Source organism: Netta rufina (assembly GCF_964035555.1).
Source record: "Netta rufina genome assembly, chromosome: 1".
NCBI classification, from domain to species: domain Eukaryota; kingdom Metazoa; phylum Chordata; class Aves; order Anseriformes; family Anatidae; genus Netta; species Netta rufina.
Window position 1 is genome coordinate 119397052 of NC_140123.1, and position 23650 is coordinate 119420701.

At 47.3% G+C, this 23650-nt stretch overlaps 3 protein-coding genes across 4 annotated transcripts; 2 read left to right on the top strand and 1 right to left on the bottom strand.

Annotated features, from left to right (window-relative positions):
- Positions 1 to 11151: 11151 nt before the first annotated feature.
- On the bottom strand, positions 11152 to 12892 carry LOC311214547 (cell surface glycoprotein CD200 receptor 1-B-like; the record flags this gene model as incomplete). The annotated part of the gene is made up of 3 exons (XM_084295170.1): positions 11152 to 11168; positions 11637 to 11885; positions 12655 to 12892. The coding sequence occupies 3 exons, from the start codon at positions 12890 to 12892 to the stop codon at positions 11152 to 11154; spliced, it is 504 nt and encodes a 167-aa protein (XP_084151296.1).
- Positions 12893 to 16440: 3548 nt separating this feature from the next.
- On the top strand, positions 16441 to 20832 carry GTPBP8 (GTP binding protein 8). Its single transcript, XM_084301388.1, has 7 exons — positions 16441 to 16850; positions 16957 to 17055; positions 17535 to 17665; positions 17930 to 18029; positions 18451 to 18569; positions 18995 to 19119; positions 19729 to 20832. The coding sequence occupies exons 1-6, from the start codon at positions 16509 to 16511 to the stop codon at positions 19077 to 19079; spliced, it is 876 nt and encodes a 291-aa protein (XP_084157514.1). The 5' UTR covers positions 16441 to 16508; the 3' UTR covers positions 19080 to 19119; positions 19729 to 20832.
- Positions 20833 to 20966: 134 nt separating this feature from the next.
- Positions 20967 to 23133, top strand: TAF13 (TATA-box binding protein associated factor 13). 2 transcript variants are annotated; one of them, XM_084301401.1, is made up of 4 exons: positions 20967 to 21343; positions 21449 to 21527; positions 21611 to 21708; positions 22514 to 23133. In XM_084301401.1, exons 1-4 carry the CDS (start codon positions 21206 to 21208, stop codon positions 22682 to 22684), a joined length of 486 nt encoding a protein of 161 aa, XP_084157527.1. In that variant the 5' UTR covers positions 20967 to 21205; the 3' UTR covers positions 22685 to 23133. The 2 variants fall into 2 exon arrangements, with proteins under 2 accessions (XP_084157527.1, XP_084157528.1); XM_084301402.1 differs by lacking the exon at positions 22514 to 23133 and adding an exon at positions 22163 to 22501.
- The last annotated feature ends 517 nt before the right edge of the window (positions 23134 to 23650 follow it).

Genomic DNA, 23650 nt, shown 5'->3' on the forward strand with positions numbered 1-23650 from the left:
CCTGATCTAAAATACATCGCTGCTACAGCTTTTTCAAATAAAAGCCTGTCCACACGTTTGTGGAGGTTATTGTTCTTGGAGGTTATTGACCTAAGCTAAAAAGTAAAGGAATAAAATCAAATACCATGATGAGGCAGACATCTACCACAGATAATACAGCATAAACGTTTAGCAATATAATAAACTGTAGGAAACATTCTTATAACGGAACCGTCACGCATTCTTAAGGGCTGACCATATCATTCCTGCTTACAGGCACCCACACATCCTTCTGCACAGCACTTGTGCTAACGATTACTTGTATAAAAATAATAAAAACAGCAACAACATAGACAAGCAAACACAACAGCATAGTTAGTTCCATGTAAAAGGCTTTGCCTACTACTCAGGATGGTTTCAGGAGGTTCATTTCAGGACGTTCACTTTTTGATAAATGATTAAATTCTATTTTGCCTCTTCTTTTTATCTAATCCTTTTCCAAAGTAATAAGTCTCACTTAGCAGAATGTCCCTAAGCCATTTCATGCCCTTCCAGTAGTCATATTGCATGAAAGAAGAGGCCTAGGGACTAAGGTGCCACGCTGTCTGTAGCATAACCTCAGCTCAGCTTTGTTCCAGACTTCAGACTTCCTGTTTGCTGTTGAGCAGGTAGCTGCTTGTAATTTCCTAGCTATAAGCACATACATATTCAAAGGTCTGTTGTGTGAGTAAACACATGGAAGATGAAGAGGTGCTTACATAGCAAGGTATTGCTAACTTGAGATAGGTAGAACGGAGGTCACGGGGGAGCTCACATGCTGAGAAGATGTAGGTGGATTTTTCATAATCTTCTGATGGACAGATACACTGAGTAAAAAATAAAGACTGTGTGGTCACAGATTTGCTGTTTTGCAACTAAGCATGTGTGGCAGAGGAAGACTTGAAACTTACTGATCTCTGTTTTGGTAATGGAAAGTTAGAAGTAATGGTTGGTTTTCTCACAAAAAACTCTTCCTACTTATTGCTCGCTTTATAGCATTAGCATAAATATATTACACCAAGAAGTAATGCAAACAGAAAAAAGGCAAAACAAACAAACAAACATGAAAATCATGTTTAAAACACATTATTAGAGGTATTGAAAACTAAGCAAATGGAAGATGTAAGAAAAGGCCCAACCAATCTACAAATGTAGCATATGAGCATTATTTTACAGTCTGTAATTCCTAACAATGTGACACGAACACAGACCAAAGGGGAAGGCTATCCAGAAACAATTAATGGCGGGTGTCATTATTTTGCCCAGCTGTGGCTGGGCAGTTGCTTGCATGGATGACAGCTGAGATGAATTGGGTCTGTAGGAGAGAAGAAACTGGGGGGGGGAACAGCTTCCTTAGAAGTGCTGGTGATAGCTTTGTAGGGTTGTTTGTTTGTTTTTACTTGCTTGACATAGAGGCACTTTGGAACTCAGAGTGGCATCTGCTGCTCTGGATTCTGCTCTTTTTTCTCCTCCAAAATCAGTTCAAGTGTGAGTTACCTGCAAGTTGTGGGGATACCTGATCCTGTGGTATCCAGAGTGCAATGCTGAGCCTGGTTAGCCCTGAGGGGAGTGAAACCTGCGGCTGGGTATGTAGAAAGAAATTGTTAAATGAGGTGTTAACTCTTTCTTTTCTGTTGTGCCCTGGCTGGACTCCTGCAAAAGTACAGTACGGTTATTGCTTCAATAAAGCCTGGCAGGAAGTGGTGGAGAGTGCTCAGAGCAACTTTTCTGTGGCACTTAGGAAATTTTGACCTGACCTAGCAGTGATACCTGGCTGTAGAGTCTTGCTTGGTCTCATAAAGTCAAATGAGACGTAAGTGTGCCTGTTGGTGAGGTATGTCCTGACAAGTGCATGCAAAGCTCCCCTCATTCAGGTCAGCTGAGCGTCTTCCATTGTAACCAGCTTGTTTTACTGTGGCACCTTGCTCGCTAGCGTGAGAACAAACATGAGTTGGGTCAGAGTGGTTTTCTGTGTCTAGACCTCCTGTGGCTTTCAGCAATATAGATTCCTTATCGTGAAACAGTAACGGAACCATAAGAGACGTTTGAAATGAAGTCCTTTCTTATGCCTATGGTTGATTTGCATGTTTTTCCTGCTCCATAAGATTGAAATGATTTGATGGCTCAAGTAACTGTGCCCAAGTGTACAAAAGAGAAATCCATGTTTATGGTTAGTCTTAAGTTGTACAAGTTTAACGAGGGATTTTCTGGTGCTAAAGACAGCAAGTTTTTGTGGAGACCAGAAGAGCTGTGGGACACAGAACTTTTCTTCCCCTGACAACTTCTTCCAACTCAACCCATCTCAGAAACTGAGCTAATTGAAGAAAAACTTCTGTTAGTGTGAGTGAGAATAACGGTGTTCTCCCCAGTGGAAGTGCAACTTGTTAGAAAAAGTTTAGTGCTGAAATTTTGAAGGTCCATTTATGAATAAAAGGTGCCTCTCTTCACCTCATTCCTAATTCCCTCATGGCTTGGCACTGGCTTAATTCTTTCTCTCTGTTGAAAAGTTCATGTCTGAAAACTAGTTCTTTTGACAAAGATTTGATTATTTATAATCTATCAAAGCCATTCAAGATGAAATACTAGGTACTAAAGGAGACTTTTGTGAGAAATGTGTGCTGTCCATTAATGGCTGGAAATCATAGCCAAACAAATTCTAACAGGAAAATAGGTACAGATTTATTTTCCCTTTAGTCTTACCCTAAGACTAAAGCTTGGTCTAGTAGTAATGTTTGCCAACAGACCTGCTCTTATGGGGAAGACTGTTCCTACTGGATCTCTCTGAAGAAGATAGGTTTAGTCTCTTCTGTCATGAAGGATAATGTCTGCTACCCCTACTACAGGGGGATCTGTGGCAAAATCCATGTTTCTCTTCAGCTCCAGCTTTTTGGCTGAGGGTTCAGGACCATGTGCAGGCAACTCTAATACCTGACTGGTGTTTGCCTCCAAAGTCTCATCCTCAAGGTGTTACTGCTCTCGTTCAGATGTGGACTGCTATGACAATGCTATTTTATTTGTACATTCCCACGTGAATACACTCCTTGATATACCTCCAGGTATTTTTTTAATCTTTTTTTTTTCACATCTCGGTGCATGAGATACACTTTATGATGTATGATATGCTAATGTAATTTCTAATATACTTTCTCATGTGCTTTTTTTTCTGTAAAACCAATGTAACAGTTCCAAAACAGACTATCTGCTCTTTAATCTCCATCTTACACGTCAAGTAAGTAGTAACACTTAACTTTTAGGGTGGAATGAGAGTTTTCACTGAGCCAAAACAGCACTTGATTCATTGTGAGGATTTCCTGTGCATCTTTTTTGGTTGTTGTTAGACATCAGTCAAGACTTGGTTTTCTACACGTTGAATCTAAATGTTTAATTCTGAGGCTTCATTGGCTGAAACAAACCGAAGTATTCAGAAATTCAACAACCATCATAAATATATTCCCAGCTCTGTCTTTGGTACAGAATTCTTTTCCAAACTCTTCTGCATTGTTTTCTGTTTGTGTTTTTGTTTTTCCTTCAGTTTAACTCTGAATGGATTTGCAGTGGCAAACGTGCTTTATCTGGTGCCCTGAGCTTTTTGTGCATGGATGGAGCATTACAACAGATGTTTAAGCATAGCTGTGGAAACCACAGTGCATGCACAGTTTCTTATTAGCTATTCCCCTCCAAACACAGGAGCAATCTAACTGCTAGATATGTGGGGTTCAGTGGTTTTCTTCTGTGATGTTGTCTGGCAATCATGATGGCAAGTGCTGTTTTAAGCGCTTTAAGGAAGATAGCAACACAATTGTCTTTACTTAATGTGTTTGTTTTCCTAACCCAGAAAGTGTTTTTCCTTCTGGATGGTGTCCAGTTCTGGTACACCTCATGAAGGGACGTTGGTGGCTATGCCTTTGCCTGTGTCTTGATTGGCCAGGCAGCCAGTTGGACTTGCTGTCTACTCCAAGACAACCTCCTGTACTCAGCCTTACGTGTCAGAAAGAAGCCTGCTTTGACGCATGGTCCTCTGAGTAGGTTCAATAGCAAGCTTTCATCAAAGGATTTTCTCTAAAAAAATCTGCAGTGTTTTGAAGAGAGCCTGAACCCAGGGGAAATACCAGCTTATATCAACCAACAAAAAGCCCAGTGAAAGCCACTGGCATGTGTTGCTGGATAGTTTGGAACCTCTAGATAGGGATTTGTTTTTCCTGTCAAAAGCTAAACATCTATGCTGTTCCCTGCCAACTTTCTCCCACACATCAACCCCTAGCCGCTCAAAACCCACCAAAGCTCACTACCTTCCTCCCTCTCTGTCCAGCAGCGAACCAGGAAAGGCCATTTGGATGCTTTCTCAGCTGAGAGTTTGCTGTGTGGCCTCATGACAGGGAAACCTGGGGAGTACGCTTTTTTGGTCCCATTTTTCTGAAAGACTTCCCACTAGGGGGGAACACAAGGTACTGTATTTATATTGCAGTTCCTGCAGTGAACTTTCTTCTGTCCTGTTTCTATCCAGCTGTAGATCAATACCCTGTTCCTGATGTGAACATGCTATCTAGTCATGGGTGCGACCAAGCTAAGGAACAACTGGTGCACATTCTCCTGACCTCCAGCATCAACAGCTGCTTGCTCCTGAAGGCAGTCTGCCATGGTTGTTGCTCCAATAGCAAGCAGTGGGAAGGCTCAGGCAAGTTTCCAACAAAATTTATGCCAAATTTTCTCTCATGGTTCAAGTGGATGAGTCGTTCAGCTGAGTAGGAAGACCTTGTTGCTGTGCTCTCAGGAGTCGGCATCGCTGTTTGCTGTGCCAGATCACCCTGAACCGCCTGCTCCCAAATGGTCTGCTTCTTGGAGGTGGAGATCCCTCTTCACAGCACCAAGCTTCCTGTGCTGGCAGTCTAGGAAGGCGTGTGGAAATAGATATAGTGACTGTGACTTCTGTTTGTCCACCCTTCTCACGCAGCCGGGTGAAGATAAATTTTGCATTAGATGTTACGGAACTGGAGGAAATGTTTTTCCTCTAGTAATGACAGGGCGTTATCACTGTCCAGGCATGACCCGGGCTTATTCCCCCCCAAAAATAATAATCTGATACCTTTTCTTTACAGTGCGATCTTCTGCCAGTGCCTGAACGTGTCCAAAGACAGAAAAGTAGTGACAGAGCTTTCAAAACCGCTTTTGGAGAAGGCAGCTGTGCCAGAATGGGGGAGACTGACTAGCAGGGTTAAGTAGAAATGCCTGTTGTTTATTCATCTCTAGACACCAGAAGAGCTCCTTAAAATGAGTGGCCATGTCTTCCCTTGCAGTCTGCTTTGCAGTTTCTTTACCGCTGTAGAGATATTGCCTCTAACTAGAACACAACTCCCTTGTGCTGGAGCACCACCGGCGTTTGAGAGGACTAAGCAGCCGCTGCTGTTTAAGCAGATGCCTTCACCTGCCCTGCTGCCTCCCGAGCCAGTCCTTTCCCCTGCCGTGCTGCTTCCTCCCTTATGGCAGTCTTGGGGTAGATCAGACCTCAACGCTGACTCGTTTTTACCTACCAAGTTGCCCGACTGCTCATTGAGGAGCTGCATAAACTGGTACCAGTTTCAGTGATGGGACATTTATGGCACACAACCAAGGAGCAACCATGTTTTGTACGTATCCTGCCAATACTACAAACCCTAGATCAAAAGAGGGAGCAGGGATGTCTCATGCTTTAATCTCTAGCTCTGGCTCCCTTAGTACCTTTTTCCTTTTGAGTCACCCTCTTGGCTTAAAGTGAGGAGTTTTGGCAGCCACCCCAAAAACACCCAGAAGGAGAGGACTGTTTTTCCCAGTGTTCTGTCAGTTTGGTCATTCTCGCACCCAGGTTACTTCTACGCAGATCTGGGAGACAGAAGCAGGGATGCAAACACTTCATAAGATTTTCTGAAGTAACCCAGTCTTACACTACCAGCAATGAGAAACACACGTGCCGTTTTCTGCATACTTGTTCACGTTTATACATTGAATGGGAAGTCACTGTGAGAATCACACTCTCCTGTTCTTTTTATCTTGCTTTTTCCAGCTGTACAAATCGTAGCAGGTAGAAGAAAAGCAGAGTGCTCTACAGGTCGGTGTGAGAGCTTGTCAGGGGAATGACGTGGGTGTGTATGCTTGTGCCGAGCTTCAGAAACGCTCTGTGGAAGTGAGAACATCTTTCAGTGTCTGTGTTCCTGTTTGCTGTGCTCAGACAGCACTGGGGGGATATGAGGAGAATTGTGCTAGGGACTTGTGACTAGTAATGTGGAAGAGATGCAGCTGGCGACGCTGGAGAGCTCTGAGTGAATTCCGCAAAAGAACAGGATGTGAGAGGGGGTTTATGTAACACTCTGGGGCAAGCTCACCAAGCAACAAATAATAAGACTCTGTGGTCTCTCAGTTGTGCGAACATGATGGGGAAGGACTGAAACTTAGAGAAGTCAGTTCTTACTTAGGGGTGGAGGTGGGGGAGAAAAATTGATGCAGTCTGAGTTTGTTAGAAGTTTTTCCTCCTTTGTTTTTTTGTTTGCTTGTTTTTTGAGGGGGGGAAGAATAGCTTAAAACTGGTATATTAAAATACCCCAATGATAGCTAAAGAAAGAAAAAGGCAAGCAATCTCTTCCTGCCAAAGCTCTTTATGCAGTGAACACACCGATGAGAGGATGGGGCGTCCAGTGAGGGAAAGGAAGAAACATTCTTGGTTGCTCCTGTAGTTGCCCAGGAGACTGGGCTGAAACTCAGACTGTAGAAAGCCTAGGTTGCTTTATCCTCTGTCCTGCAGAAGGATTTGTGATGGCTTTGAGAGTAAATTGACCAAGGAATAGGGGCAAGGCTGGTCACACAATCCTGTGGGCTCTGCTGTGCGAGTTTGATCTCTTTCACCCCTAAAGGAGGATAGAAGGACCCTGAGCCATTTGAATGGAAATGGTGACAGAGAATGGAAATTATTTTTCTTTCTGGCTAGAGTCCTGAGCAGTCTGGAGAACAGGAAGGGAAGTACAGTAGGTTAGCCCCAGACTAGAGGTACAGCAAGTCTCAGATACATGTCCTGAGTACTACTGACACTGGTAGGCTATTGTTAACTTAGGGCTTGCCTTTGGCATCTCTGAAATTTTGCCTGCCTACAGTTTGCAAAGAGAGGAAAGAAAGAGATCTCTGCATACTCTCTGTCTGTAATATACTTAGTAAGAGTCAAGCAGAGTTGCAGCTTTGCAGATGGTCTCAACGTAAAATGCAGTGGTGGAGAAGCTGTGTGCTTGTGGGCAGGTTTGTATGTATGGGTGCTCGGAGCTTGCTCAGCTGCTGCAGAGATGCGACTTAGCCGAGTGTGATGTGCGTGCAGTCAGTCAGTTGATGTGCGCTGTGGAAACCAACTCGCCAGGATAACTACAAATATCTACTAAAGTCAGTGTGGTTTTCTGCTGGCCTTTGATAAGGCAGTTCAGTCACCACAAAGAACTAGCAGTAACTCAGCCATCCCAAGCGTTTCTTCGTCTAGCTCTCGTCTCCGAGTTCATTTGCATCGTGTGCCAGCTGTGCAGCGTTTGAAGCTCTGTCACCAAGCAGCTGTGTGTAGCAGCACACGGGCACAACAGGGCCACATCAGTGAGTGAAAGGAGCAGTTTCACTGTGCTCTGCCAGCAGAATCACTCTGAGTTTGTACAGTGTCATGGCCAGAAACACCCCGAAACAGCCATTTATAGGAGTCTGTTGGCCACGCGTGAAGAGCGTGAGGAGAAGCAGGGTAGTGGTGTGTAAATTAGCTGTTCAGCTACGAAGTGGGAGCCAAGCTGGTTTGCTACTCAGAGAGGAAACAAGATATCTTCCACGTTATCAGGTTATGAGCAAGACTATTAATAGACAAGAATAAGCATAAACCATCTTGAGACTCTTAACATCTAAATATAATTGGCAGGCCTGATGCCTAAGGGAGGCCAGGGACTGTCAGATGGCCATGCTGCTAGAAAAGCTGCACAAAGTGTGTGGTGACACAGCATTTTGTGTTCTCTATAAAGCTAGATGACTGTTCTCCGTGTGCTGAGACTTACAAGCTTGCTCTTCTTATCACTGAAGTTTATATGAGGTTTTGGTGCTGGCTCAGATATGAAATAAGGCTCGCAAAGCTTGAGAAGTGGTCAGTCATGCACAGAAGCTGTGAATGAAGAACACAGATCAAGATCATCTTCCAGATTTCTGAAAGCCGTGGAGTTCCCTGTTCTCTGCCTTCTCTTCCCACTACCTAAGTTCAAGCTCGGCCCAGTCAGGTGCTATTCTGCCCAGGGGGTGCTGGCAATCACCCTGTTTTGTCAGCCTTAAGCCTAGTGTTCATACACAAGGTGCTAGAACAAACCTAATAAATCTGGTTGAACTTCATCAATGCCCTCAAAACACCGGAGGTTTGTGGTCATTTGTGGAGAAAAGCCACTCTCCTGAAGAGCCTCCAAGGTCCAGGGGAGTTTAATAACTTAGTTTCTGTGTTTTACTTTCTCTGTAATGTATTAATGCTCCAGTTTTAAGCACAACTTGCTGGCTGAGAGCTAGAGATCTGTGTAATTGATACTCCAAACAAACAAATGCTTGAATAGCTGTTGATGTGGGGGGTGGGCAGGGGAGGTGTAATTAACATCATGTGGGATCAGAAGAGTTGTAAAGAGGATAGAGAGGCCTAACAGCTGGCAGATGGAAAAGGTCTCCAGGTGTATTAGTTTGGAACAGGGTCTTCTTTACAGTGATGCTGATGAGACCTGGATTTCTGCTGAGTCTGGAGAAATGAGGTGGGTGTGAAATACCTGCTGCTTCTTTGAAATTTCAGGTGCAGAGTAATACTCAGCTCTGCCTGAAATAGAAGTTCAGAAACGATGAACAGGCACGGTTATGTTTAGAGGCTTAGAAGTGGCAGCCTGTCATCAACTGGAAGATTATGCTCAAGGACTTGCTTGCGTTAGGGCCACTAAGATGTGTTTAAAGAAACTGGTTATTAAAGAGCTGTGTTGCGTGGCCTACAGCTCTCTAGATTATGCAAAGAGGTACGTGCAAGTGTGAGGCTTAGATCTCAGGATTGTAATATCTTCAGTTATGCCATCTTTCAGGTGGCATAACTGCTCAAGATCAATTTTTTTTTTTTTAATTTATTTATAGCTCTTAGTGATGCATCTTTAAAACTCATATAGGGAAAATGAGAACGCTGCTCAAATTTAGCTTCACTGCTGCGTAACCATACTTAGAATCATAGAATCATAGAATATCCTGAGTTGGAAGGGACCCTTAAGGATCATCAAGTCCAACTCTTGACACCGCACAGGTCTACCCAAAAGTTCAGACCATGTGCCTAAGTGCACAGTCCAATCTCTTCTTAAATTCAGACAGGCTCGGTGCAGTGACCACTTCCCTTGGGAGCCTGTTCCAGTGTGCAACCACCCTCTCTGTGAAGAACCCCCTCCTGACGTCAAGCCTAAATTTCCCCTGCCTCAGCTTAACCCCGTTCCCGCGGGTCCTGTCACTGGTGTTAAAGGAGAAAAGGTCTCCTGCCTCTCGACACCCCCTTACGAGGAAGTTGTAGACTGTGATGAGGTCTTCCCTCAGCCTCCTCTTCTCCAGGCTGAACAGGCCCAGTGACCTCAGCCGTTCCTCATATGTCTTCCCCTCCAGGCCTTTCACCATCTTTGTAGCCCTCCTCTGGACACTCTCCAACAGTTTCATGTCCTTTTTATACTGTGGTGCCCAGAACTGCACACAGTACTCGAGGTGAGGCCGCACCAGCGCAGAGTAGAGCGGGACAATCACCTCCCTTGACCTACTAGCGATGCCGTGCTTGATGCACCCCAGGACACGGTTGGCCCTCCTGGCTGCCAGGGCACACTGCTGGCTCATATTCAACTTGCTGTCTACCACGACCCCCAGATCCCTCTCTTCTAGGCTGCTCTCCAGCGTCTCATTGCCCAGTCTGTACGTGCAGCCAGGGTTTCCCCGTCCCAGGTGCAGGACCCGGCACTTGCTCTTATTGAACTTCATGCGGTTGGTGATCACCCAGCTCTCCAACCTGTCCAGATCCCTCTGCAAGGCCTTTACGCCCTCATTTGAGTCCACAACTCCTCCAAGTTTGGTGTCATCAGCAAACTTGCTCAAAATACCTTCTATTCTACTTGGAAAGCTACTTCTCATTAGTATGCAAGAAAACTTCTTCTGATTTATCTTAACCAATAAGATAGGCTACTTAAATACTAGGATATAATCTATTTAAAACAGAGTGATTTGTTTTCATACAAGGCAAATTAATTTCTTAGTGCATGCATGTTAGATTTGGTTTTATTTTTAAAAAAATTATACATATTTTTTAAGTATCAGCTTGTTGTCTGGGTGATAACGTCTGCAGTTGCACTAGAGAAATGGTATAAAAAAGCTGACAAAGGTCAGGTATGGTCTGCCCTGCATGCCATGTTTCGGTGCAGTTACACTGGCTGCACTGTGGATGCTTGTTTCTTCTTCCTGCGTGCTTTGGCACTGGTGAGTCCCTGCTGCATCTCGCAGTGCTGATTGGGAGTTTCTTTCATCTCTCCTCAGGTGCTGCGTTACAAATAGCCCCAGACACAGCTCTGCAGATGGAATGTGCCTTGGCCTTTACTGCTTCCTCATTGTCCTAGGAAACAAGACATCAATACTGTAAGTATGAGGACCAGTCTCTCTCGTGAATACAGTTTTGGGCTCTAGGAACATTAAAACAGAATTCCTCCCACTTATTTTGATAGGGAGCTCAGGAACAGAAGGCTTTTTATTTGAGATCTCACCTTCATACTTCCTGCACTTCACTGCCCCCACCTTCCATAGTTTCATTTGAGTAAGACAAGATCATCCAGAAGTCTGGCTCCAACCTCAGAAAGGCAATTTGCTGCCTCTTATTCTTCATAGCCTGGCAATCCATGTTCAGATCCATCAACCAGACAGATAAAACTACCCATTCCCGTTGTGTTTCTGCTGCTGGAAGAACTATGGCAGCAGATCTATAACACCACGTGAATGGCCTCTAAGACCAGCTGTGCAAACTGAACTAGCTTGCTTGTGAAAGCCTGAGGTGACTGCACATGACGTGGAGTACCAGAAGCCCTTCTAAACCTCCCTAGGACTGGCCAGAGGGGTTTGTGTGTACTAGGTCTTGCACATACCTGTTATCACAGAATACGTAGAGGTGAAAAAAAGCAAAAAGGAAAATGAGGCTCAGCAGACAACCAAGGATCATGACGTGGTGAATAAACCATGTGACGCTGTCTGAAAAGAAACAGTTCTTTTAGGTACATTTCACAGATCATTTACCGTGTGCCCCTTTCAGTATCATACCTTCTAGACAACATTCTTTTGTGCACGTCTAAATAATCCTGTCTTCTCACAGCCCTATCTGTGGGAGGGAAGACTACGGAAATCTATCTTTCTGACTAAAATTTCACAGAGCACTTTTCAATTCTCACAGCATTTTTGTTTATCTTTCCCTGACCCCAACAAATTTCTCCCCAGAAACTTCAGCTCAGCTGCATGGCTCCTGCTGCAATCTCCCTAGGGTCACTGATGCCTGTCATAGTGCTTGAACAGAAGGCAAGGCAGGATTTTGAATGCTGAACACACAAGGGGGAGCTTACATGAGGAGCAGTCTGTGGACATGGTCTCATTCAGAGTTGCGTGGTACACCTTGCAGGTTACAGTCTTCCCGTCGGTGCTGTGTGCCGTGAACCTGCTGAGCACGGTCACTGTCCCGTTGTCGTGGCTGTCTATTTCAGTCGTGGAGCTGTTCTCTGGGACCCATGAGATCTCAGCAGCCGGCCTCCCTGCCGCTGCCTCGCACACGGGGTTGCTGTGGTTGTCACAGTACAGGGACAGCCTTGGGGGCACTGAAAAACATCAGGAAGGGGAGACGTGTGGGTTGCTGCAGTTGGCAGAGGCTCTTCTTATTCTTTACCCCGAAAGGAATGTCATGAGAAGAGGAGAGTCAGGTTGGAGGTGCCATCCCATCACAGCAATGTGTGCCAAAGTGACAAGGACAAAGATTTATCTTTTTTTTTTTTTTCCTTTCTCATTTTGGACACCTCTCCCACATTGAGGTGAGTTACCACAGCCATGTACCATTAGAGAAGGCGTGGAGGGCCTCAGGACGTGGAGGTGGGGAATTGCCCAGAATACAGGGTTGAATCAGACTTTTGTCCCGACCAGCCTTCATGCATGTGGCTTAAAATGGATTTGAATGCCAGGATAGGAGGACTTGGGGCTGTTCCTCCTGTCTGGGTAACATCCCGTGTTTGATCGAATAGCTCAGTACTTGGAAGTGTTGCCCTGCTGTGTTTTTGTCATATTAAAGTAGTGTGTTAGTGAGTGACTACAGGAAAACAAGATGCACATGCAGACTCCTGTAGTGTACTGGGGATTGCTCCACACCCATCACTTGTAACTCTGTGGGGGAGAAAGGGGCAGCAGAAGGGAGTTTTGGCAAATGAGGAGAGGGAAGAAACAGAGCTACTAAATGACTGCGTGACCATTTGTGCCACTGAGAAAGCTGCCCTTCTCAGTGCACGCTTCTTCCTGTGCGGGAGGAGAGGAGCTTTGTCTGTCTGGGGCTGGAGGTGGTCCTTTGGGAAAGAGAGAAATGAGGAAGGAGTCCCTTACCTAGCACGGTCAGCTGGTACATCTCGTGGAAATTCCCTTCCTGATTTACCAGTTCGCAGCTGTAATTTCCTTCATCAGCCATTCCCACTTGCCGTATCTCAAGGGCATAAAACTGTTCTGGTTTGAATTCACTTTTCACGCTGTCACTGCAGTTTGTTCTGTTCACCAGGTTCTGATCAGCACTGAATCCCAAGGTGCAAGGGCCTCCTATCTTGGGGCTTATTCTCCACGTCACCATAGTTGCTCGTGTTTTGTGAGGGCAGGTCATCACAGCGCTGTGACCCGCTTGTGCTGCCATTCTGTTTCCTGGAGGAGACAAAGAAGGAGAAGGATGTGTGAAAAGGTGCCCAAGGATGTCACTCACAGCCTTGGAGTTCTGGCCTGTGCTTCGGAGGGAAATGTCAGCTCTGTTACACTCCAGAGGGAGGTCCTGTCTGTGCCAGCCCAAGAGCTGCATGTCTCCTTTTTTAGACAGAAAGAAATAGCCAAATTCATGGCTGTGTTTGCAAAAGTTGGTCCTTGGTTTTACTCTTTTCTTATGCAGAGTTCTCCTCCTTAAAGCACTAGATAAACAACATGACTGGGAAGCAGAGCCTGGCTGAGCTGCAGAGCCCACCTGTACGGGAAGATCTCTGGTTGCTTTTCTCTCTACATCACTGCCCGATACAGGAGAAAAATGACTGAAGACACTGACTCTACTTTTGTGCTGGATATGAGCAGCCCTCCTAATAAGGTCAAGCACAAATGGCAAATTTTGTCCTGTTTATATGAACCAATTTCCGTGGTTCTAGTGCTGTCAAATGGAACAGTAGAAGAGTCAGTATGACATTTAACTGGAAATAAAACACACGCCTGCTTTCTGTCAGATTAAGAGATCCCTAATCGACTCATGATCTCTGCCCCATAACCACCTGTCTTACTTGATCCCAATAAAAACAAACGTGAATTTTCATAGTTCCCCCTTCCCCCTTAGCCCTTAATAGCTGCTTGGTCCCAAAGTGCTGCCAGAACTACCTGTGGCTCCTGTGACTGCAGTGATGGTGAGCAGGACGACGGTGTAAATGGTCTTCCAGATCTCTTCTAAGGCAGCTCTTGCGTGTCTGGATGATGCAGGTCTCCTGCACCATCTTGCTTGCCGTGAGATCCTCATCATCCCCTGCCAGTGATCCTCAGCAGTCAGAGCCACCACTCTTCCTAGGCTCCTGAAGGTTCCTGACTGCAGCTACAAATAGCAAAGAACACTTCTTCATAGCACAGAGCTTCTTCCTGTGCTGAGAACTGGTGAACGCAGAGGAAATGGTATCGATGTGTGCTTTCTGTACACTTCTCTTCTCACAGTAGCACTATGCAAGAAAAACTATGGCAGAACTTGCACAAAGTATAAACTGAGTGATTTTCATGCCTGGTTCTGATCTGACAGTGAGGATTTTATCCAATAATAATAATAATAATAAAAAGTTACCTGACAGCTTAAGATCTTTCCTCTAGGAGATACTGGCAATCCCTCCTTCCCTCCAGGCAGGGAATGTAGGTGGGTAGAATCTTTCTGTTTGATAACACTGCTGTCTTCTACCAGCAAAGGTACCTTCTCTGGATAGAAGATGAACTTCCCAGGAAATTAATGCACTAAACTTAATTTAATCAGAACAGCGTTAGCCTCCCCAGACTGTGAAGCCACGAGGCTGACGTGAGGTGGTGCCTGTTTGCTTGTGCTAGGAGACACAGCAACAGGCACAGCTGGTTTATGCGTTTCTTTGGCTGTGCTGAAATGTGCCCACCTGGAAGGGCCTCCGTTCCCTGGCCAAATGGTTGCAAGGCGTCACTGATCCAGAGAATCACTGGAGGAAGGCAAACATCCCGGCCCCCCTCCAGGTAGTAGGTACAGGTTAACCGAGAAGAGGCAGAGCACCTATTGGGAACACAAAGGTAAAGCTGGGTAAGATCAAAAAGGAAATTAGGCATCCTGTGATTGCAGCTCTTATATTGAGAGAAGCCAGCAGCAGTGACATAATGAAATCCTCGTCTCTGCCGGCTGCTGTCGCTGCAGTTTTCTTTCTGAAACTCACTTTGATGATTTCAGCTATCTTGGTCAATGCAGCTTCAGCTGTGTGGTTTGGAGGTTACATGCAACAAAAGCTTCTCATGTTTAGAGGTGGGTCCGAGACGCAAGGATCACATTTGTCTCTCTGAGACAGAGATCCCTGCAGCATCAGGGGTACTGTAGCTTCAGCCACATCCATCTGGGTGACATAGCTCAGCACTAGATGGTGGAGGCAGCAAGAAGCAGGTGGGAAGGTTGTGTATTAGCAATCTGACTGAGATCAGGTAGGAGGTGTCTGGTGTTTTTGCATTTCTGGAAGCCCAAACTCCGTCTGCCTTTAGAGCTGGAGCCACACAGTGTGGTAATACTGTGATAAGAGCATCACTGCCGTGTCCTGGGCAGCTGCTCTGAGCTTCTGGCTTTGTTGTCTGTCTCCAGCACAGCCCTGGAGCTGGTTTTAAGTGTCCTTCAACCTCAGATTGCTGCCACCTCCTCCTCAGCTCAGAAGACGTCTCCCCAAGGGCCTCCGTGCCTCCAGCAGCAGGCCTTATCCTCCCCTGCTGCCCTCCCAGCCCCATCACTGATGTGCCAGGTGCAGTTTGGTCCCACTTCACCCTCAGGGCTGCCTCCTGCAAGAGGCCGCGCTCTGCTGCTCTCTCATCTCCATCTCCTGGGCGAGGCGGGCAACGGCACCCGCCTGGAGATGCTCCTGCAGCGAGCAGCTGCTGGGTCCCGAACGAAGCCTGCCCTTTTGCTTTTAGGGTTGGTCTGTGTTGCTTTCCAGCCTTACTGCATTTATGAATTATCAAGGACTTTGCCCAGATCCTCACCTGAAATGATTTCTGGACGGATCACTAGAGAACATGGCAATCTGAGCAACCATGTCATAGATCTGTGAGGGGCAGGAGCCAACTCTTACAAGGGCAGTCTCGGAGCAGTCTCGGAGTTGTGGCCTGTGCGAGCCATCAGTACCGCTGAATGATGTCGCACGATGGCCTTTGGATGCCCTGGCCACAAAAACTCCTGTATGCTGAAAAGGGCAGTCCTGAGCTGGTGCCTGGAGACCTACCTGGCTACGGAGGAAAAAGCTGGCAGCAGGAGACCACGGGGAGAACGAACAACTCAGACAGGTGGTTGTTCCTTCCCACCTGAACACGGTCAGCCTTGCTGAAGGTCTGGGAATGCCACGGCCACACAGAGAGGGACATCTGCACAGCGAGGGCATGTCTGTCACCCGGGGTGTGTGCAGGTGAGCGAGGCTTTACGTGGCAGCTCTGTCTGTCTGCGAGCCTTTGGGATGGCCCCACAGGGACTCCCCGTGGGGAATGCCAGCAGCAGTGAGCTGTGTGGGACAAAAATACCTAAAAGCGCCCACTCTGCTTTTTTTTATTATTATTATTTTTATATTTTATTTTTTTGTAAGTTTTTGGCTTAAAAATGTGGAAATCTGCCTACCAGGATGGTTACAAAGCTGATCTCTGGCCAGGGTGGGTTTTCTGGTACCGGCTTCACCGCAGAGTTTAAGTAAGCTAGGTTGTTAAATCACCACAAAGCATTAGCGGTGTGCCTAAACTAGTCCTTGCGATGTTTGTTCCTCTGCTTTTTCTCTCCGTACCCACCTGTGATTTACTCGCATCAGGGGGCTGACAGGAGAGAGGCGTGCTCTGCCTGCATACCAATCACGCCTTTATTTCCTAGCGCTGTGCGTGCAGCAGACAGCGGCTGTGGCCTGTCTCCAGCTCAAAGCATTAGAGCTCCACCTTGCTGCAGGAGGAGCAGAGGTTAAGGGGACGTAGTGCTGTGCCCTGCCGCCATGCGGCTGCTGCGGGCGGCCCGCGGCCGGGGACGTGGACATGGACCGGGACATGGACCGGGGCCGGGGCCGGGCCGCCGCCCGCCGCCCCTGGCGGCCCTGTCGCAGGCGCTGCGGCTGGAGCGGAGCCGGCGCTCGGGCTCGGCCCTGGTGTTCCCGCTGCAGGGGCTGGCCCGCTGCCTGCTGCCCGGCGCCGAGGCGGCGGCCCTCGGCCTCTTCCAGCCCGGCCTGGCCGCGCTGCGCAGCGCCGAGCGGCTCTTCGCGGCCGGGCCCGGCCACGCCGTCGGCTACCTCAGCTCCGCCGTGCGCATGGAGCACGCCCCGCCGCCTGCCCTGCCCGAGGTGGGGGACGGGGACCGGGGGGGACGGGGATGGGGCCGGGGTCCGGGTCCCCGCCGGGAGTGCGGGGCGCAGCCTGAGCGCCCGCCCTGCTGTCCCGCTGCCCCAGGTGTGCTTCATCGGCCGGAGCAACGTGGGCAAGTCGTCGCTGATCCGGGCCCTGTTCGCGCTGTCGCCAGCAGTGGAGGTCCGGGTGTCGAAAACGCCGGTGAGTGCCGCGCTGCCGCCCTCCGCTTGGGCAGGAGCCGCTGCCAAGGCGGGCGAGAAGGGTGGAGGGAGCAAGGGCTGGAGAAACATGAGGTGACAGGGGAGCGTGCCAGCTCGCAGCCAGCACAGGCTTGGCTTTTGCAAAGGAAAAGGTGAAAAGTGCCCAGCTCTACACCTCGGCCAGGGCTGGCACGTGCAGCAAAGTCTTGCAAGCCAAGCAGTCGTGACGTTAAGCCCTTTGGGAAGCACCGGGCACAGAGATGAGCGTAGGTATTTTGAGCCGGTTATTTTAAGGATAGAGCCATATGGGGTTGCGGAAAGGATAAAACAGCTTAAAGCAGCACTAGCGTTTTTGCAGCATTCTCTGGGGCGTAGGGTATAGTATGGATATACTTTGCAGGGCGTCTCCTGCTCCGCTACTTAAAGCAACTTCTTAACCCTCTGTCTTAAACTTTTCCCTTTTTTAAATCCTCTCCCCAGGGCCACACAAAGAAGATGAATTTCTTCAAAGTCGGGAAGTACTTTACGCTGGTGGATATGCCAGGATATGGCTACCGGGCCCCAGAAGACTTTGTGGAGATGGTGGAGGCCTACCTGCAGAAACGGCAGAAGTAAGGAACGTAACTGCACCTCCATTCAGCAGTGAGAGTTGAACACCCATACGCAGCATCGTGGGGCTGGATGGAAAAATGCAGCAGAGGTGGCTGCTTTCAGGGGTAGTGCAGAAAAAAATGATGGAGGTGCTGCTCCATGCTGACCTCTCAGTTGCCGTCCGTGGCCCAAATCCTACATTACTTGTTCATGCTTACGAATTTGGAAGTAGCACAATGGGATGATATAATGGTGGTGATTAATGTTGCCTGTATTTCTGACAGCTTGAAGAGGACTTTTCTATTAGTTGATGGTGTAGTAGGACTGCAGAAGACAGACCATATTGCAGTAGAGATGCTGGAAGAGTTTGGGATTCCGTATGTGGTAAGTGATGCTTTGTTCTTGAAAAGGTAGAACAAAAACTTGTGTTAGTTTTATGCTAAAGGCAATCTGTGCAGCTGTGTACCCTCTGCCTGAGCTTTTGCAAGTTGTCCTACCTAAGTAGAATACCTTCTACCCCACCTTTATTGTTAGTAACGTAGGCCTTAAGTATGTCTGGGGGGATTTGAAGGACTTTTTTGCTTGATTTATTAAATGAATGCTTTTTTCAATGCTTAGATCAAGGAATGTGAAAAAGTCCACAGCTTTTATGCAGGCTATGGAAGTGTTTTGGTAAACTCTATTACACAATTTTTCCCAATTAGATAAGACCCGGAGCTTTCAGTCTGCCTTGCGAGATGTTCCAGGATAGCAGCAAAATAATCTCTTTTTCCTGTCTCAATCTTCCGTTTCTTTATCTGTGCAGATGGTGTTAACAAAAATTGACCGGGCTTCCAAGGGACTGTTGTTAAAGAATGTACTGGGGATCCAGGAGTTTGTGAAGGAGAAAACTCAAGGATGCTTTCCTCAGCTATTCCTGGTCAGGTAAAGGTCTTCTTCGTTGCTGCTGTTGGCTTTCAAGTGATGATTTGCACTGGACAAGCTACCTAAAATGGGTCTCTCTGCACTAGGGATGACAATTCCTTGTGCCCCAAGGATGGCAGGTGGGCTGCCTGCACAGGAACGCCCCTCTCCTTCTTCCCCATCCTCTACAGCTGAGTTGAGTTCAGCTTTGAAGGCTGCTGAGAAGGGCAGCAGTACCTATGCTGCCTGGTAGCGGGCTTTGTCACTTTGTTTGGAGCTGTGCTAACAGCAGCAAGCCATAATTGATCACACTGTAGAAGTGCTTGCATCCCCCCAGTGCAGCACAACCTTAAAGTAATTTAATACAGCCAGTGGCTGAGCTTGTTTGTAGTACGTGAAGGTAATGCAGCATCAGGGACTGAATATACGTGTCTTTGTTTCCACAGTTCTGTAGAGTTTTCAGGAATCCACTTGCTAAGGTGTTTTATAGCCCATGTTACTGGAAACCTGCCTACTGTAGAGGACAGCTGAAGACTGGCTCCTGATCTGCTCAGCTCATCCAAAACAAAAGGTACCAAAACTACAGGTCTAAACTTTCATTGTAAATAACACGAAGCACTAAAATTTATTTCTGGATAAATTTGTATAAAATGTTGGATAAATTAATGTTTGTAAGGATAAGTTTTTTCTTTAATAAACTCATCAGTGCAGGAACTTTGCACTGTGAATTAATCCAGGGTACTTCAGAACTATTTTACAAACCTACGTGATTGTGCGGAGAAAAAAAACTCAGAACCTCCAAAGACAAGCTAGGTTTTAATACAGCATTTCCTCTCCCTCCAGGTAAACGTTCAAAAAGCTACCACTGCATACAGAAGCTCTGCGGTAGTTAGGGTACCAGAGGGAGTCTAGTTATCTTATTCAGAAATTGAATGTCTTTGTATCAAAGAAAAACTAAAGCTCTAATATTAAGCAGACTGTACTTGCCACATTGAACTGAACGATACCCCAAGGTATATTTCTCTCAGCTGATGTAGCAGAGACTGAAAACTAGCAAGTGGGCACCCTGCCTGCTCTGAGGCTATGTTGAGTGGAGATGGCCAATGCTTTGTGCGGGGCTTTTGGGGAACTGTTTGTGGTTTTTTGCTCTTGTAACCTCTCTGCATTGTGCATTCCATAGGTTCAGCGTTACAGCGTGCCTCGCTTGCATCCAGTTGTCCCTGTTCCAGGTGGACGCAGGAAAGGAAACATTTAGTGGGATCTGCCTCTTGGTTGCTGGTGGCTTGAAGCAGTGCGATAGATGAATGACACCTAGGGGGAGCCTCTCCTTCTGCCCATTACCATCAGTCAGCGCTGCGTCTACCTTCTGAGTTAAATCCCGTAGGGAGTTCTGCAGCTGCACTGAGACGAGTTGCCAGAGACAAATCCATTCTCTGCATCTGCCCTACCCTGGAAGCTGGAGCACAATACTGGTGTACCACAGCAGCTGAATGTGGCTATGAACACCTGACTGGGGGGGAGACCAGAGCTGGCTGGTTACCAGGTACAGAATCAGCAAGAAGGATTGCCATTAAATAGCAGTAGCTGTATGAGGGAATTTAGACCAATGCTATTAAGTGCCTGTGTTAAACTCTGGCACTCATCTTGTCCAGTCTTAAGATTGCCAACTGTGTGCATGCAGCTCTCAAAGTTACTTACATTCAGTTCTTGGGAAAGCGTAGCTCTGTAAACTGCTGAGGGTTAGAAGGTAGGATTTCTAGTATTTTGATATGTTACAGAATTTATTGTAACGCTCAGATTAGACTGGAATGAAGTAAGGTCTGTTTCCAGTGCATACATAGGAAGTGGCAGTGTGTGAGGGAAGCAGGAGACAGCTGTGTATCTCTAGTTTCCACACCTGAGCAGAGGTCAAGTCTGTAGTTCTGTGATATCTTACCTCACAGCAAACCAGCCTGCGGGATGTTTGATCCTAGGGGTAAATACAGTACTATGTAGACAGATGGAATTATGTGCAAATCTTAAAGACCAGTATCTTTCAAAAGCATCAACATAGTCAAGGCTATAATTTTCGAGGCCTCAGCCTTGACTGAGGAGCTTCTAAAAACAAGCCTGTGCAGTTAATGGGTACGTGTAAAAGAAAGCATATTTCTGGTTTTAGTCTCTCTTCAGAGCAAAATCCTTTACAATGCTAGGAAGTGTTTTATTAACTATTTAAATACATCAAGTGTGTCTGTTAAGTCCGTTTGTAAAAATAAAAAGTGCTTTAAGGTGGCAGCAGACTGAATCAGACCCTATGATCCTTGAGTGTGTGTGTAGGGTTGCTGCGAGGTGTCCTTGGGGGCACCAACGTGAAGCTAGGTCGTATGGTTTCTTAGAGCCATACTGGAGTCAGTAGGCAGAGTGCTATCCTGGAAAAAAGCTTTACCTTTGGATGTATTTGGGTTTTCTGCTGTGTTGGCCAAAAGATTCTCATTCAGGAATGCTTAAAATACTGCAAGAACTTTTATTTTGTTCAGCCATTTGAAGAGAGAACACTCATCAGTTTGTTACATGTAGGAGTCGGTGCCCCTGTGGCAGGTAAGACAGGTAAATAAAACCAAGTCCTCTGCTGGACTTCAATATTAATCTTGCTAGGCGCATCGGCCTGCGTGTACGGAATGGTGTTTGAGTCCCGTTCCCGTTCCCCTCCGCGCCGCGAGATGGCGGCCGGCGGCGAGGCGGGGCGGGGCGGGGCGGGCGGAGGCGTTGCGGGGCGGCTGCGGGCGGCCATGGCTGACGAGGAGGAGGACGCGCCGGTGAGCGGGGCCGGGGCCGGGACTGGGGACGGGTTCGGGTTCGGGTGCGGGGCCCCGTGTGGGGCCCCCCGCGCTGACGGCGCCTCTCCCCCGCGCTGAGCCCAGTTCGAGGAGGACGCGGAGGAGGGCGGCGGAGGCCTGGACGGCGGGCAGGGCCGCAGGAAGCGGCTCTTCTCCAAGGAGCGTGAGTCGGGGCTGCGGCGGGGAGAGGGGAGCGGGGCCGGGGCGAGGCGAGCAGGGCTCACCCCACCCCGCGCCTCCCCGCAGTCAGGTGCATGATGTACGGCTTCGGGGACGACCAGAACCCCTACACCGAGTCCGTGGACATCCTGGAGGACCTGGTCATCGAGTTCATCACGGAGATGGTGAGTCGGCGGCGGGCAGCGCCTCCTCGGTAAGGGCTCAGCCTCCCAAGGGAGAACGCACTGGTGCTGTGATGGGGAAAAGCCTCAGCTCAGGCTTTGCTCTGCCAAGGTTCAGACAAAATTCATGTGTTTTGCTCCATGGGGGCTTAGAACAGTGCCAAAACCTTTAACTTAATGTTGTAGGGGGGAAAAAAAAAATCCACAGCTGGCTTTGCAGCTGACCGTGGCATCGCTGCACACACAGCTGACAAAAAGGGAGGCTCGGCCTCATAGTCTCATCTATTTGGGTTTTCTCAAAGCCTTTACATAGATGGAAAAGCAATTCCATGCAACGAAATAAATGCAGGCTGCTGGGGCCTGAAGCCATTGCTGTTGAAGGTGTTTGGATGCTGTCTGAAAGCTTGTGGTTTAAAAAGGAAATCTTACTGTTTGTAGACCCTCTTTCTCTCAAAAGGTTAGCCCTGCCTGCCCTGCTCAGAATGCCCTAAACTGCCTCCTGGTACAGGTATTGCACCCTGCATGCCAATTCTGCTTGATGATATTGTTCCTCAAGCACTGTGCAGACCCAGTGCCCCCCACATGTGATCTGGGTTTAGTTTGATGCCATTACTATTACGTATAGAGCTGTATGCACAGCGGGGGTGACAGCACTTAGCAGTTTTGTGACTAGGGACTAGGACAGTGGTACCCAGATCCTGAAACTGCCAGCTTCTTGATTATAGAAGTGCCAGGGAATGAAGTGTCACTGAGTTGAAAAAACGCTCAGGGGCCAGAGGAACGCTGTTTTTCGTCTTGTCTCTTACAGACACACAAGGCCATGTCAATCGGCCGGCAGGGGCGCGTACAGGTGGAGGACATCGTCTTTCTAATCCGCAAGGACCCCCGCAAGTTTGCCAGGGTTAAAGACCTCCTGACCATGAACGAAGAACTGAAACGAGCCAGGAAGGCCTTTGATGAAGCTAACTACGGGTCCTGATCCTGTGCGCAGGCTGCTCTGGGGCATGTCTCAGGCACCTGCTGCCCAGCAGGAAGCAATGTCGCTTGTTTGGAGGGGTCACTCGGGATGGACACCAGCCCTGAGGGATACCAGCCCTGCCCCTTCGGAGAGGCGTTCAGGCAGCTGAATGTTACCCGACTGGATGTGGTATATGTTTTTGTACTATTCTATCACTTCAAGAAATGAGCTGTAAAGATTCTTTGAAGGGCAAAATTCTGTTTTAAATAGGACTGTGATGAACCAGACACCTAGAGGGCTAATGATTTATTTTTTTTTTCCCGTTTTGGTTATCACTAGGTATTCTGTTTATAGGAAACTTAGAAAATGGATTTTGGTTAAGTGGATAAACCAAGTTTTCTAGCCCAAACTCTGATAAGTTCTTGCTGTCTGTTCTGTATATACTCCTTTAATAAAATAGTTTGAGTTTACATGTGCTCATTCTTCATAAAAATTTACAAGGATCACTTCACACTGGGTGCATAATGTGTTTTGGTTTTTTGTTGTTGTTGTTTTTTGTTTTTTTTTTTTAAAGCACCTAAGTGGTGGCTGTTGGGGTTCTATCCATGTAGACACAGCTTTTTTTTTTTTTTTTTTTTTTTTTTTTTTACCCTAAGTTAAATTAGGAAGCTGAAGCTCTAGCTTTACTTGCGCTTAGACATCTTTCTTACCCCTGTTGGGCAGGTAAATACAGCAATAAAGCTGCTTAGTCTTTCTTCTGAGATTTTTTTTCTATGTAGTTTCCTGGTGATGCTGATCTTGAGACTTAGGCTTTGGCTTGTAACTGACGGAAAGCACTGACCTCACTGCGTGTTCTAACGTTATTTCGTAAGTACGTGGTGGAATAGCTCCACCTTACCTTGCCCAGCAGGCAGAAATTGCACACTGAGAAGACTTCAGGCAGTGGGAGACAAGTTCGTGGGTAAGGAATTTACTCTTACAGGCCCC

What these genes read in the sequence shown, in the direction of transcription:
- TAF13 (XM_084301401.1), top strand. Translation starts at nt 21,206, where the DNA reads ATGGTGTTTGAGTCCCGTTCCCGTTCCCCTCCGCGCCGCGAGATGGCG. An exon ending in GCGGCTCTTCTCCAAGGAGC is followed by an intron (nt 21,528 to 21,610) that starts GTGAGTCGGGGC and finishes GCCTCCCCGCAG; the next exon opens with TCAGGTGCATGATGTACGGC. An exon ending in TCGAGTTCATCACGGAGATG is followed by an intron (nt 21,709 to 22,513) that starts GTGAGTCGGCGG and finishes TGTCTCTTACAG; the next exon opens with ACACACAAGGCCATGTCAAT.
- GTPBP8 (XM_084301388.1), top strand. Translation starts at nt 16,509, where the DNA reads ATGCGGCTGCTGCGGGCGGCCCGCGGCCGGGGACGTGGACATGGACCG. An exon ending in TCCGGGTGTCGAAAACGCCG is followed by an intron (nt 17,056 to 17,534) that starts GTGAGTGCCGCG and finishes TCCTCTCCCCAG; the next exon opens with GGCCACACAAAGAAGATGAA. An exon ending in CCTCAGCTATTCCTGGTCAG is followed by an intron (nt 18,570 to 18,994) that starts GTAAAGGTCTTC and finishes TTGTTTCCACAG; the next exon opens with TTCTGTAGAGTTTTCAGGAA.